Genomic DNA, 16,332 nt, shown 5'->3' with positions numbered 1-16,332 from the left:
CAGAGTAGCGCGCACTGTAAATTGTGCCGAAAGCAAGTCTGGAAATACAATAAAGCGGTGCATGCTCAGTCTCTGACTGGAAGCGCTAATTCGTCATTCGGCTTTTGTCAGACTAAAGTAACTGTTAAACTGTTTGAAAAGCTCAGCTATACAACAAGGAGAGATTGAGAATTTCCCTTTAGTTCTCAGTTTCTTTGATATTGACAAAAGTTAGTCAATTTTGTCTGTTCTTCTGTAAAACAAACTAAGATTTATTTTTAGAATTAATATTTTGTTTCTAAGTGGAATTGACAATTTAGTCTGTTTTGTTTGTTCTGTTTTGAAACTTAAATGCTTTAGCGGCTGCCTTTTGTGTAGTTTGCAATATTTGCCTTTATTTATCTGAAAAAGTCTCATGTTTCTACCCTGTTGAACTTATTATGGGAAATAAATATTTAAATCAAAACAAGCTGCTGATTATTTCACATTTTACTTGTGAGCAACAGCCCATTTAAATCTTACAAATATAGTTATTTGGCTTATATCGTGATATCGTTATCGCCTGAAATGAAAAAAACATATCGTGATATGAAAACATCCTATATCGCCCAGCTCTACTGTGGAGAGAAGAAAACCTCCCAGCAGGACAACCACTTCTGCACCTCTCCAACAATCAGGGGTGTATAGTAGAGTGGCCAAGCTGAAGCCATTCCTCAATAAAAGGCTCATGACATGACCTGGAGTTTGCTAAAAGACACCTGAAGGACTCTCAGAGGATGAGATATAATTTTCTGGTCTGATAAAACCCAGCTTGAGCACTTTGGTCTGAACAAAGTATCACATCTGGAGGAAACCAGACACCGCTCACCACCTGGCCAATACCATCCCTAAACTGAAGCATGGTGGTGGCAGCATCAAGCTGGGGGATGGTTTTCAGCAGTGGGACACTAGTAGGGAAGGTGAATGCAGCAATGTTCAGAGACACCCTTGATGACGACCTGGTCCAAAACGCGCTGGTCCTCAGACTGAGGCAAAGGTTCATCAACGGGACAACAACCCTAAGCAAAGAGCCATGATACCAAAGCAGATGCTTCAGAACTACTCTGTAAATGTCCTCGAGTGACCCAGCCAGACTTGAATCGGACTGAACATCTCTTTACCCACTTAATGTATACTAAAACCCTTAGCAGGATAATACTTTTTCAATTTAAAAAAGGTCTACATTACATCTGTAAAGGGGCTTAGGTCTGCTCGTGTGCATGTAAAAATAAACCATACACACCATATTTCTTTTGAAATATACCGACCTCCCCGACCCTCCACCCTCAGTAAAATACACTCCCCTCTTGCACCACCAGCACACACATGGATATAAACGGGCTTTGCAAGAAAAAAAAAACTTATGTTTTACCTGCTATCTGGCTCGATACATCTCCTTTTGGCTCTTTAGGGAGGGATCCATCTGTAGAAACACAGATAAAAAAAAGAGCAACTGTTTTTATCCCCAATTAAAATGCATGACACAGAAATAAAAATACACATCGCAGCCAAAACAAATTTGGCAAATTAATTCACTCAAAACGAAGTGGAAAGAAGTCCTGTAAGCATGACTTCATGAAAACATATTAAAAGAACATTGTATCTTTTATTAACAGCATTAATGATAAACATCATGAATGTTTTTTCAATATCAGAGTTACTATCAATATCAGTGTATCATAAACACTTCCGATTAAAATGCTCCTACATTTGCTATTAAATAGAATAAATGGTAAGTACGGCTGAAGGAAAGTTTGTTTTAACAGTTTCTGGTAAAGTACTGGAATAATAACAATTACGCTCTATGCTACAAAGTGATTAAAGTTGATCTGAGCAGGATCAGAATGTTAGCGATCAATTCCATGAAAATCCATCGCATATTTGTTGAGGCTTTAAATCTCCAAAGCACAACAAACACAAACTTGTCAGGTTAACATGCCATCAATGTGGCTAAAAACAGAAGACTAATCAACTGCCAGAAAAAAATCTCAATAATTAAGAATATTGTTTATTACCAGCGAAGCCTCAGATAAATAAGATAAACAAGAACTGGCTGTCTTCAAAGGTCTTCCGCATTACTTAGGATGGAAAAATCCCCAACATTAATAAGAGAAGTGATATTGCCTTAGTCGCAGGAAACACCTTACTATGGGGGGAAGAAACTCCCTTCATCATGCTCTCCTCCCTTAACTAGTAAAACATTATAGCAAGGTACCAGGAATGTGATGATTCCCACGACCCCTAAACACCATGTACTGCGTACACCGGACCCGAGCATGCCGGAGTCATCTTCTCATCAGCCTATAACTCATGACCGAAGCCCGGTGGTTTCTCTGCAAATTCAACAATCAGTCCATTGATGCAGCCTATAGCCTGTGAGTGAGTGAGGCCGCTGCTGTGACGGAGGGGAAGATACCGTCAGCGTCATGTGCTGTCAACATGTAAACAGGGTGGACGCTCGACTGGCTGACTCACTGACACATGCTCGATCTATACTGACTCAGGATTGCTGCTTCCTGTTTAATGGTACAGACCGCTGCTCTGAGGCAGAGAGAAGCTGACTGCGGTACTGAGTACATGATCTATACCAAGTATCTAACAATATGCACTGAGGTACGTGCAGTTTGATTTCCACTGTTAAGGTAGGTGCTCGTATGAAACATGGCCAACGTTTCAAATAATAGGGTCGGTGTATAAATGAGCAGAAGAACGTTTTTCCCCCCTTTATGATATCACAGACAGCGGATATCCCTAATATGGCCATCCGAGGCATAGATCTCCAGCTGTGAGCACAATCTCTACCTACTGACCCTCTCTTTGCAAGAGACAACCAATTAGGGCTGCCACGATTAGTCGACTAGTCACGATTACGTTGACTATTAAAATCGTCGACGACTGATTTAATAGTCGACGCGTCGTTTGAAGCTTTGTAAGATCACAAAAGACGCAGGAATAAGTAGTAGGATTTAAGAGTGTAATAACGGACTGAAACAGAAGATGGCAGCACTGCATGTAGAAGGATGCCAGCTGCCGTTAAACCCCGAAGAAGAAGAAGTAGCTCTGTCCCAGAATTCATAGCGCAGCCCAGCTCAGTTTCCAGCAATGGCGGCAGCTAGTTAGTTTTAATATTACTCTTATTATTCTTTCTGGGTCACAAAATAAACGTTTAACATATTTTCAGGCGAGAATGTAGCTGTGTAAACCTCAAATATCTGCTCAGTTTATCAAGACACCACATATTTTCAAAAGCGCTCCAACGTTTTCAGAGACGTCTGTTAGCCACTAGCTCGATAGCTAGCCGGGGGCTAGGCTAACTAGAGCCATGAGAACACCGGACTCCCGGCAAATCGTTTTCAAACCCACCGCCGTCTTTCGCTACTCAGGTTAAATATATATAAGTCACTTAGATAACTTAAAATGTTATTGTTTGGCTTTTTTTTAGTATTTTATTTGTTCCTGAGTAAATCGGTTTGGCTGAGATTAAAGTTATAGTTTTTACACAGCTGAATAAACGTCAAGCAGACAGCTGATTATCAGAAGTGTGAGATGCTCGAGAATATACTCCGGTGTCCTGTTATATTTTAGACAGCAAGGAGTTTATTAAACTTCACAGAAACAATCTGCAAATGTCATGAAAATTAATAAACAACCATCTTGTCTTTATTTTTAGTTAGCACATACCTTAAACACTTAAAGCTGTAAGCTAATGATAGTTATATAAGAGCAGATGCTGCTGGTGCAATAAGCTGTGCGTTTTCTGTCCAATGGATGATGATCTGATTAGTCGACTAATCGCAAAAATAATCGGTGACTAGTCGACTATCAAAATAATCGTTTGTGGCAGCCCTACAACCAATCAAAAGAAAGTATCTTTAAAGGAAGGGCAAGGGAGCTAAAACAGCTAGCTTCAAACAAGTTAGACTGAGTGCATAAAGGCCTTTTCACATAGGAAGCAGCACCTACTACACTCTGAAACCTATCTATCCTATTACTGAGCAAAGCGCAGCATAAGCTCATTGGTGAGGAGTACTCACGCATGATGTGCTGTGACCAACGCCTACAGTTGATTCTGTGCGTATCTGAGTTTAAAGAACTTCATAACAAATTTACATGCAAAGCAGTGTTGTGGAAACATGCTTCGAGCTGTCGATCCTGCAGAGTCCATCACTAAAAATATGGAGCTGGAAATCAGCATGGCAGGTCTATCTTAGGGCGTTTCCACACCTGCCTGTTTAGTCCTTTTAAAGCAAACTGCAGTTCATTTCCTCACTTGGTGCAGTTAGTCTGAGTACTGTGTGACATTACAAGTTTGGGTAAAAATACTTCTGTACTGGGATGTGTTGAGGAGCTGTAGATGTTCAAATGTCAGTATGAGTCGGCTACTAGATGTGAAATGAACGTAAACTCAGTATTTTCCAGTTGTCCAGAACGCAGCACCTTGTTCCTGTATTTACATTTGTTGCTCCCAGACACATCTGGCCAATAAGCGGACAGGACATCCTCACGTGGTCTGTAATGACACGTTGTGGTTTGCTCAGCGTTCACTTGGATTTTTCTCTGTGTAAAAAGAAACCAAATCACAGGGAAAAGCTACACGTTTACAAACTCATCAAATGATTCGGACCAGAGTAAACAAACAGGTGTGAAAACACCCTCAGTGTAGACGCTCGTTTGAGACATAAGAGGCTACCTGGATCCCTCTGAGGAAAGCATGCAAATCATTTGTGTTGCGACAGACTTTTGTTTACCAGGAAACCCTTTCAGCCCGGATGGCACTAAGGCATCCCTGTAAATTTCTACACTGCATTACAGTTCCTCCCTTACAGCTGAAAAAAGATTTTTCTGAAGTAATAGTTTAAGCCACATTAAATAAATTCCTTAAATCACACCCAGAAGAGTCAGCTTTTAATTAAAGCAGCAGCAAAACCTGCTCTTCACTGAACTTGCAAACTTATGAGACATCTATCCAACATATACCACGTTCATAATCAGGTGGTTTAAGGTAAGAAAATGAAATCCAAACCAGGAAGTCCAACAGCAGAATAATGCTCTGGACAAAGATTTATAGCACTCTTTGACAGGATTGCAATTATTTTTCATTAAACATGATCCATCGGGAATCTGCACCTGCAGGTGTGTGACTGAACAGTAAAAAGCAAAAGCTGCACTAGTTTCAAACTTTTAGCCAAGATTGAAACTAGTGTCCCTGCTTTGTTTTGCAAAAGTCTTCTTTAAGGAGGTCCAGCCTGGCTCCATTCATGCAAAAATCAAACATCTTCTGCTGTGAGCTTAGGTAGTAGGTAAGCAACATTTTGCTGGTGGCAGTTCTCAGTAATGAACATTTAGCAGCAGAGTACACATAAAACTACACAAGACCTAACTTGCAGGCAACAGCAGCCTCACGCACAAAACAGTGCATGGGAAAGTAGAGCCGAGCTGTCGAGAGAAGGCCAAAGATATCAAGGAAATGTTCTCTAAAGCCGTGTACCTGGAAAAACAAAATCTTCACAAAGACTGAAAGAGATGAAGGGAAAAGGCAAGAGAAAGACCAAACACCTACATACTTCACATATTTGCCATGCCAAAGATGTCCGCTTAAGCCACAGTGTGCAACAATGTAATACCAGACTTACAGTAGTGGCAGCCCACAGCTTATCCCAATCTAAACAACAACACTTGTAGCTGAGCCAGTAGTCAAACATGCATGAAGGGGGGGTAAAAACACAACACGTGTGCACGAAAACAGGCTTTTGCTCTGCGATGTGGCCGTTACAGCAGTGGGTTAATCCAACCGCACACAAACAGACACGCATACGCTCTGAGCCAACTTTGTTAAGACCATAGTAGGATAAGCCCACTGCTGAACCGTCAGCCAAGCTCTTTGGATGAACTTAAACAGAGCTCGCACACATACACACCGAACGGCTTTTGAGGAAATGACACGGCGAAAACTCCAACGGCCCGATTCCCATTGAACAAATCCAAACTTTCCTCTCCCAAAAACGGAGATAGAGCGAACTCACCGAGCCCTGCTGAACACTGGCTGCACTGTATCCTTATGGAGCCCCTTAAAAAACAGACAGCTCTCTCTTGTCCCGACACACACCGTTTCTGACTCTTAGCCCGCATTAACACGGGACCACCCTTTCTGTGGGCCCCTGCCTTCCCCTTCTCGGCAGGCACACTCATCGTTTGACTCACACACAAATAGGAAAGAGTCCCTTTCATTTAAAAATACCGACTGTCTGGCTCACACTGACTGAACTGAGGTGAGTGTCTTAAAAACAATGAGCAATACCCAGCTGTCAAGGCTGACTTGGAGAGTTTAGAGGCAGATATAGCTGCAGGGTGGAGAAATTGTTTAAATGTCAGAGGCCACAGAGAGAGCACTTAACAACATATTACCTAAGGGATCATCTGTGTGAGAGGGGTTTTTGTTGCTTGCCATGAATCATTACACAATACACAGATATTTGGGAAACAGAGAGTAACACTACTGACTGACTGAAGGGGTGGAAACTTGATGCAGTATAGTATAACAGTGTTTTGCGTGGTGATTTTGCATCCATAGAGGAATACCAAATACTACAAGAGGGCTCAAGTGTCATGATAGAAGGCCACCTTTCTGTAAACAGTCGCAGCCTGACTTGGACGGACTGCAGTCGCTCTCAGAGAAATTGTCAAAGCTTTGAAAATAATTCCGGTTTAATTTACAAATGCAGACAAATTATCAACATGTTGCCATCACTTTGAATGAGTGTGTCAATAAGCACAACACAAGGGGACTCAACTCCAGCTGATTGTATTCTGCTTATATTCCCACAGAACGAAGGATCAAACAGATGCGATGTTTTTGTTACAGTTAATATCAGTTTTATCAGAATCAGACTGGATATAGTTGCTAACTTGACCCCATTCAGCCACAGACTGATATCAGACTGACTCAGGTATTGACCAACTTTAACTTTAAGGACATTATTTGCAGTTGGGGGAAAGAATAAAAAGGGGTGTCTGTTCCCACATCTTTATAGGTCCTGTGACGTACCCATCCCACTGACAGCATTTATCCTGGTGTTACTTCCACTGCAGCTGCACTGCCTAAACGCTAACTGATAGTTACTCTCTTCAAATTTATCCGTTCCCTTCCTGTGGACTCAAAATAATGGCGGCAGAATAAGTACCAGGAAATGAGCAGGACAACACACCAATCACAGTGGTCGCGGGGTATGTTAATGCAAACTGTAGCTACATTTCTAGGGAGGTGCACATCAAGTTACAAGTTACACTGTAGGCTTTCAGAAGGGCTACAACTTGGGCTACGTTCACTCTGCAGGTCTTAATGCTCAATTCCGATTTTTTGATCATATCCGATTTTTTTGTCTGCTCGTTCACACTACAAATAAAATGTGACAGCAAACGTGCTCTAGTGTGAACGCTCAAAGCGGCCCGCATGCGCAAAAGAAGATGTCACACACAACGCGCTCTGTTTAGACCCAGAGCAAACAGTATTGTTTGACTGATGGCCCTTAATATAAAGACTTCGGACTTTACGTTTGCCAATTTTTGCTTTAAGTCATTTTGTTATTTACATAATAATGTAAATAACCTAATAATGATCCTTATTGCTGTTTTAGAGGAGCGCTGCTTCAAAGGATAGTTGCAGATTTCTGTCAGAATCTGCAGATTATACAGTACAAATAAAATGTTCACGTTTCTCCAACGTTGTCTTCCCAACAGTTTCACCGGATGGCCAGGAAGCGTTCGCGATGTCTTCTCCGGCGCTGATAATTGGCGTCTGTCTTGTGTCAGTGACGTAAAAGACGGATTTAATACGACGTGACCATCAAACAGCAGTCGCTTTCTAAAACATCGGATATGTATCGGATTCAGTACCACATACGAAAGTGAACCAGATCGGATTTGAAAATATCGGATTTGTTCCGTTCACACTGTCATACCATGATCGGATATGGGTCGCAGAGGGTCAAAAAAGAATCAGATTTGATGCGCTTTTGCCTGCAGTGTGAACGTAGCCTTAAATTCATTGCTGAAGTATAAGTGTTAAATCCTTCCAACAGATTTGGACTCCACTACTGGCAAAAGCAGTGTTGGGAGTGCTGAACACTTTAAAGGAGGAAGAGGCAAGCTTAACAATATTGCTGTGTTTTTAGAAAACTTTGACTGTTAAAAGAAAATATAAAAAGAACAGAGCAATAATCCTCTAGTCCCACAGATAGAGTAATTGTTCTGTGCACGGCGGTGCAGGAAGCAGTCGAATACTCCCTGCAGATTCAGGTTAGAGCTGCAGTTTGTCGCCAACTTCTCCAAAGAGGAACGAGGACTACCATCAGCAGCTGTGCGGTCTCTAACTGGGAGATGAGAGACTTAACCAAATAATCTAAAGTCCACGACAACAGTGACTGGACTTTCAAAATAAAAGGGAGCAAAACATGCACCAGTGTACTAACTGCGGATGACAATACATAAAGACCTTTTTTGCCAAAGCCAACTGTTTTGCTAAGTTGCCAAATGCTTACGCTGAACTTTGGCATTCCACCCAAGTAAAGTCTAAGCGTGGGAAACACTGCCTGTCCTGACAACTACAGTCAAGTAATTTTGTGTTGCTCATGGCTCCTGATATTTTTAGCAGTAGCCCTCAGATCTCAGGATAACACCTTCATACCAGCTTTATGAAGCTGAGATGAAAAACATCACATGTACGCTTGCTAATTTGTCAAAAGCAACGAATAACTGTTAATAACTTTATTTTACACCCAAATATGGAGATTAGAATCAGTAAAAATATGTCATATGTCTGAGATAATAAAACATATTTGCCTGCACCGCCGGTGTGCTTGCAGGATTGAGTAGTGATCAGGACAGAAACGCCACAATTTCTTCTTTCAGAATGATTCATTCTCTATAAGAAACATAAATATACATGACTTTCATCACTCCGACTGATCTGAGGTTCAAGGAATGTGACATTCCCACGTTTGTTCTTGGCATACGAACCTCACTATACACGTGCTTACTTGCACACTACTGAGAGAAAGCAGTGAAATATACATGACCAACAGTCCGGAGAGCTTGGCGTTCACGCACAGCAAACACTCAGGTAAAACCGAGCTCTTATCTAACCCCAAACATCATTCACCATAACTCAAACATCAACCACACTCCAACGCTGCTCACCAGGAAACACGCCAGAGAAAGCTGACTCAATCTTTACTCAAAACCTCAACTGTGGCAGAAAAAAGGAAACTAAATGTTGGGAATGTACTTTATATTCATTTATACGTTTACAGACGTGTTTCTAGCCACACTGGTATCTGCTCTCAGAATGGATCCCAGGTGTATCCATGCTGAATGCCAAAACAATGAAAAAAGCCTGGCTCTGCCCCCGAAGATCAGAGCTAAAGGCCACCGCTTTAAACTATTCTTCATTTCGGCTGGTACCTCTGGGACCATCTCAAGGAGCTCAGCAGTCAACAGCCTTTTGCTTTAAGACCTAAAAAGCTACAAATTGTGATGTTTGCAGTGAATTGGTTTCTTTTCTTTCTTTCTTTTTATTACTCGATGCTAGGAGAGAAAAAAAGGAGGTGAAAAGTAGTCAAAGGAAGCGATAAAAGTGAGCGAGATGGGGAGGGCAACAGTGAGATAGCAGTTTTGAATGCACTGGAGACCCAAAGAAAAAGGAGTACAATGGTCTTTCAGGACCTGTCCTAGTTCGGTTCACTCTCAGTCTTTCTGCTCTCAGAAAAAGCCCACAGATCCTGGCAAATATTTCAAACCGATCCAAATCAATTGTGAGGTAATTCAGTCTTTTTAGTGACCGCTTTCATTAACAGTTTGCCACTCAAAGGTGCGCTTCTCTCGTCGTTGTTTTTCCAACGTCTGCCTCTCTCGCTCTCTTTGAATTTTCCAGCTCTTTCTTCTTTCTCTTTCACCTGCACTGAGCAGACTCACTTATCTCGCTCAAGCACGACCCAATAATCACTCCCTCGCTCCAAAAGCTGGCTGTTTATGCTCCTCTTAGGAGGTTGCATGAAGACAGCAGCTATCAGCAAACAAGATTTCACAGCAACTCGCAACCTGCGCCCGCCCCCCCCGACTCCTCTCCCCTCAAAACGTACCTCCTGTCTCCTTCTTCTCCATCCTCTCTCCATTTTTCTCTTTGCTCCCTCGACTCGCTCGCCTCTCTTGTTCCAGTTTGGGTTTTGGGGTTGTTGTTTTTTTAAGGAAGACGGCGGCGGGGCGGCAAATCTTTCCCGAGCTTGCGCCAATTAGATATCGCGCCGGAGAAATTACAGAACGAGAGCGCGGTAGATGAGAGGGAAAAAGTGGGACAAGCTCCTTTTTATAAACACGGAGCGAGCGGCGAGAGGTTTGCATATATGTGTGCGTGTGTGGAGGTGCGTGCGTGTGCAGTTCACTTGCTCCTGAGGGGGATTTTTAAAAAGCCCAAATTATTTCCATTTGCACATCTGACAAACACTTTACCACACTAATGGCCTATATTTGGCATTATTATATTTAATTTTAAGCAACTTTAATTCAACAGGGGGAAAACGGTGCTTGTAAAGGCCAACTGCTGCTCGACACCCCTCCTCGCTCCCGCCCGCGTTGTAAAAGTTTTAAAGACGAAAATACCTCGTTTTGCAGGTTGTGATTAACACGGATTCTCGTGGACAGCCACGCTGCTTCACGAGCAGCTCTGCCTCATGTTCACGCCACACAGCAAAATCTGTTTGTAATGCAACCGAGTGCAGAGCGTGATCCGCCCTTGAACTGCAGATTGCAGAAGCTCACTGTGGTTATTAGCTCTTATCAGCTGGCCTTTGCTCTGATCTGGGCGGTGACTTACGCGCCTGTGCGAGCAGTAAAGGCTCAGTGAGAGTGCAGGCGTTTGCCGACCTGGTTTACATAGACCTGTTTGTAAAAAAAAATAACACGTGGTCAGACAGGGTGACATGGATAGCTGCTGTTGCCATGGTGACAGACTGAAAACTCAGTCTGGACATTAAAAAAAAAGGGAAGATAAAATATGCCCCTATAGCACATAAGTGTTAAACGTTCATACCTGGATACAGCGATGCATAAAACCTCAATGCTGATTTAAATATGAAAACAAAGTATCTCTGGCACACTCAGTGTAGTTTCAACTGTAGCTGCTGTGTGCACAAAGTATTTTTCACTCATGAACAGATTAATTCGCATAAAATAATCTGTGTAAAGCATACCATTTAGGATTCTCTGTTTTATAAAGACACTGTGACAATTCTGGATACTCATTATATGGAAAAAACAAAAACCCCAAAACAGTTCCAAATAATGAAGTCAGCATCTGTGTAATTAATCCCTGTGAGCCAAAATCTCAGGCTTTAAACTCTAAATGCTCCTTTTAAGACTCTTTTTTTTGTTTTTGTTTTTTTGTCTGGCTGTAAATAAAGAAGTTATTCAACCACACGATTTTTAATCAAAGAACTTCTAAATACTCGTGAACACGGACTCACTGAACTTCTTGTTTCACAGAGTTTACTCAAAAGACAGCCCAGAATGACAGGGCTATGCAGCTGCAGGAAACACTTTTGAACAAATATCCGTATGTTATCAATAGATGGGGCGGAGACAATGGATGTATTTTAATTTTTAGACTTTTTACAGCTTTGACTGTAAATGATTAACAACATCACAGCACTACAAGCCGCTTTATGACATCTGCTCTTTTGATTTTCTGCACAAAGCCAGTACCCGGACATGATCTCCACTAGTAGCCACCTGATAGCGGGCACCTCTGAGCAAAACAAGCAGCTGCTTGTTTTACACATATAAAAAATGTTGTGATGCAACAGTGTTTCTACAGTATAGTTAGAAAACGGTGCCATCAGTGTGGAGTATATCCTGCTGTAAATCCATAACCAGCTGACCAATCAGCATTCATTCATCCAGAAACGGAGACATTTTTCTTAGAAGTAAAAGTTGTGCAACTTTTACTTTTAAGGCAACCGTCTCTGTTCTTGGTTTTTATCAAACTGTTCTCAGTTTCACTACCACTTGGGGAGCAGGTGGCGAGAGTTTGCAGATAAATAGATCCGTACCAACAACTGCAACAATCCGCTACTGACCAAAGCAATTGCAAGCAGGCTTTCAGTCAAGGGTTGTGCACCTCTTTGCAACCAATTTTACCTAGTGAGAACAAGCAACCTCCAGTCCAGGATAAACCAGGCCCCAGTATAAAATAAATAGAGGTTATTTTGAACTGTGAATCATGCAAAGCTACTCTAACACTTCAAGAGAAAAAAAAGCTGAAAATGAGCTTGGTAGGACCGCTTTAAAGTTTTGCCAATTTTTATGTATATATGTGCAAACCTTTATTCATTTTCTTAAGCAGATGATGATAACTACTCTCATACCACTGAAAACCCACAAACAAGCACCTGGAAGCAAAGGGCTACAGCTAGCTTGGCACTGCTAACATTTACAAATCACCACATTATGTGTGTTTAACTCCACACACCCCCTCTGTGCGTGTGCAACTGTGGGTGGTGACTCACACCAATTTGCTCCACCCCTATGTGCACCAAACCCCCCCACACACACAGACACACACCAAATCCACCCTTTGCTCCACCTCTATGTGCGCCACACCCACACCCACACCCACACACACACACACAAAGAGTAATCCCAGAGAATAAAACGCCAGATTGGATTAGGTCAGCGTGTGTAATCCAATGAACTCTCACCTCTAAAATGCCTAATGCTGTTAGAGCTCACATCATCACACTGTCGCACTGCTTGGCTGCCTGACACATCACATAGAAATACATCTGTACAGTTTAATCGTTCAGCATAAAGCACTGCACACATCTGGAACATTTTTCAAAAACAGACTTCACTGCACATATACAGAAACACCCCCAGAACTAGTCCTCCCTGATTGGTAAGCTCCTGCAGACCATTTTGCATTGGCATGTATGGCACATCTGAAGACATACAAAACTAGTTTATTGGCATTTGACTGTCGAGGAAGTGAGCGTTGTTCCCTCTGAAAAGAAATCTAAGGCTTTTTGTTCGAGTTTAGGTATTATATTACTGTGTACAACTAAAAGTTCACACTGACATCATTTCTCCTTTAGGCTACAAACAAATCAAGTGACGCTGTTTGTTCTACTTCGTGGCTGTTGATGGCTTCACTCACTGCCTTCTGATTGAAAAATTACAGCCTTTATAGTCCAGCCAGTCATCTGTGAGTCGGGTTTTCCGATCGTTTCTGCAGTGGACCCCAAGTCTTTCAGGTCAAACAATAATCTTTCCCTCTTTGTCTGCTACTATGATATTTCCCAATATCCATTTATCCATTTGGCACAGGAGAATTGTGCGTCTAATCTCCTTTCTGGACTGCATTTTAGAATTGCTGATCAGTTGGTTATGATCTCATAAAGTTCTCCCTTTTTTTCCCCTTCAATCTAATTGCTCGTAATTGATAAACTAGGTACAGTTAAGACAAGACGACCATTAGAAAGTCGCCTCTTGGTTCATCTCATGACATTAATTCAAATTCGACCAGAATAAAAAATGCTAAAAAGATGGTGGGGGGAGCAAATCTTGAGTTGGCACACTAGAACGCGTCAGTCCGACACTGAACCAGATGACCGGTCTTTACGAGCCTGTGATACGATACACAGATGAGCGGCAAATGCCTTGAGCGAGATGATGCAATGTGCCAGTTGGGCAGAAAGTTTACCCACAGATGTTAAGAGCCAAGCTGACAACCACAGCTGTGTGTTTAGCAACCTCATGCTAAAACCAGAGGCATGAACCTATAGTGACCAGTTGGCCAAAACGATTTGATTTTTTTATATTTTGGAAATAAAGCGCCTCCCAAAGTGTCCATTTAAACAACTCTTAGAGCTCACAGGCTCTGTTCACGCTCTTGATTCGCAGCTAGATTCTTCTTCTGCTTCTTCCAGATGGCTAAAAGCAACTAATCCAGCCAATTTTTAGGGGTGGATTGCTGGACTGATGAAGGCTGGTTGAAAATACTTAACAATCCAACCCTAAAGTGCACTTTCTTCTTCTTCTTCTCAGCGTTAATTTACTTTCTCTTTGCCATCCTTGCTGGTGTGAGATTAGCTTCTTTTATGTGTCTGCGTTGTGATTGTTAAGACGACTGTTTGATGTTAGGATGGCTTTCGCAACCTGTTAATCATTTACCAAAAGTTTGACGATAACGCCTCAGCTAGGGCTGCACTATTTTGCATAAAATGAGAATCACGATTTTTTGGCTTAGAATTGAGATCACGATTCTCTCACGATTTTATTTTCCAATATAAATATTTATTGCGCTTATTAACTGCACATAAACTTCGTAACAGTTGAGACTGAACATAAAAAAATAAATAAACATAAAACAACAAATGTCTCACATTTTGTCGTTGCCGCAAAATGTTGTACTGCTTGAAATTCCGTCTCCACCGTTGCTCGACACTGCGTGTATAGTAGTGATGGGATTTCCGGCTCTTTTTAGAGATCCGGCTCTTTCGGCTCGACTCACTAAAAAGACCCGGCTCTTTCGGCTCCGAACCGGCTCTTCAGGTTGTTTGTTGCTTTAATTATTTAATCATTAACAATAATATAAAATTATGCATTAAAGGAATTACTAATGTAAAAAAAGTGGTTTTATTTATATGTGTTTATATATGGCCCCTAGAGACAAAGCACGTACAAACTCTAAAGCATATAAAAACTCCAAAAAGCACGTACAAACTCCAAAACACATTTCTAGCGTTTACTGAACTTCCAAAACAGAGCTACCCAGATCACTTAAATTACACAATTGAAAGCATGTGTGTATTGTTTGTGTATTTATAGACAAGCACTCATATTTATTCAAATAATTTTTAAAAAAAGTTCATTTACCTGTTACTACCACACACCAAATCCGGTTGTTGATACTTCCTGGCTTGTGTAGCCACTAGGTAACAAAAGCTCAACACTGCGCCCTAGAAACCTGGAGCACTTCTGATGTCTTTTGTACGTGTTTTGGAGTTTGTACGTGCTTCTGAGTTTGTACGTGCTTCTGAGTTTTTACGTGTTTTGGAGTTTTTACGCATTTTGGAGTTTTTACGCATTTTGGAGTTTGTACACGCTTAGGAGTTTGTACGTGTTTTGGAGTTTGTACGTGCTTTATCTCTAAGGTCCACCATAAATATACTTTATTTATTCACTCCACATAAAATTTAATAAATAAATCATATAATACAAAAAACAACAATTTACATTTTAAACTTTTAACTATTTAAATTTTCAGCTTTTTCCTTTTAAACAAATTTAACGTGAAACAACACAAAACACTGCAAACCACAACACAATTAAATATAAATTAAAATATTAAAACAAAAAGAAGATGCACATTCTCTGTCATATGGGCCTGCATGATTTCTGAATCCTTTATCATCTGCAACTGAAAATAGTGGATGGTTACTATACCTTTCTAATGTGACATTGTTGTCCCTCGCTCTCTTTCTCTCTGGCTCTGTTCCTGTGCTACTGCCAGTGTAACTAACGCCCCTCCCCCCTCTGCCCAGCGCAAAGTACAGGCCGCGCATGCGGAGTTTAGCGGGAAAAAGGGCGAGAGAGAGGGTGAGAGAAAAAAAAAAAAAAAAACCTCACGGCTCCCAATAAGGAGCCGGCTCGCATCGTTCACTTCAAAGAGTCGGCTCTAAGAGCCATTTCGTTCGCGAACGACCCATCACTAGTGTATAGAGCAGGTAGTGCAACAATAGAAAAATAGTTGCGGGACGGCACTGTGTAGCGTTTGTCTAGGGTGTTGATCATTTTCCTAAATCCCTCGTTTTGCACAGTGTTGATGGAGCCATATCTTTGGTTAGGTGATAAGTAACAGCCTCCATAATTTCTTTGTGCCTGCGGAAGTTCTTCGGGTATAGGGAAGCGCTGTATAAGGTTCCCGTTATTGATGTTTGGGTGGTTGACCGGGACGGATTTTCTCCTGTCACTTTCTCGTCATCCCTGACGTGTTCTCCGTTGTTTTTTCCCTGCTAACTTTAGCATCACACGGCACAGCTTCTGTATCACGTGGTATAAGGCTCCGCCCTTGTCATTTGTTGGCAGGAAGAGTGAGCGCTTGTTTTCATGCAGATTACGTCCCGGATCAAAATGCGGTACAATCGTCGTCTTTTTTTTTCTTTTTTTTTTTTTAAATCGTTGTCATTTGGAAATGAGATCGCACATAAGTATGAATCGAGATCGCGATAATCGTGCAGCCCTAACCTCAGCTTTCAACAGATT

At 41.6% G+C, this 16,332-nt stretch overlaps 1 protein-coding gene across 3 annotated transcripts in view; it reads right to left on the bottom strand.

The window, feature by feature from the left end:
• The window catches only part of LOC146493755 (triple functional domain protein), an 88,435-nt gene that overhangs the window by 63,682 nt on the left and 8,421 nt on the right, over window positions 1-16,332 (bottom strand). Inside the window, exons 1-2 of one of the 3 annotated variants that reach the window (XM_085147653.1) lie at window positions 10,155-10,604; window positions 1,391-1,441 (exon numbers count right to left, since the gene is read on the bottom strand). In XM_085147653.1, the coding sequence (XP_085003779.1) occupies window positions 1,391-1,441; window positions 10,155-10,413 (310 nt within the window). In that variant the 5' untranslated portion in view covers window positions 10,414-10,604. Of the gene's footprint in view, window positions 1-1,390; window positions 1,442-10,154; window positions 10,605-16,332 lie in introns of those variants that run through there. The other 2 variants (XM_085147651.1, XM_085147652.1) reach the window with 2 other exon arrangements.

The sequence above is a fragment of the Neolamprologus multifasciatus genome, chromosome 22 (genome assembly GCF_963576455.1).
Source record: "Neolamprologus multifasciatus chromosome 22, fNeoMul1.2, whole genome shotgun sequence".
NCBI lineage: Eukaryota > Metazoa > Chordata > Actinopteri > Cichliformes > Cichlidae > Neolamprologus > Neolamprologus multifasciatus.
The sequence above is the reverse complement of the archived record's forward strand: the minus strand, read 5'-3'. Positions and strand labels throughout refer to the sequence as shown.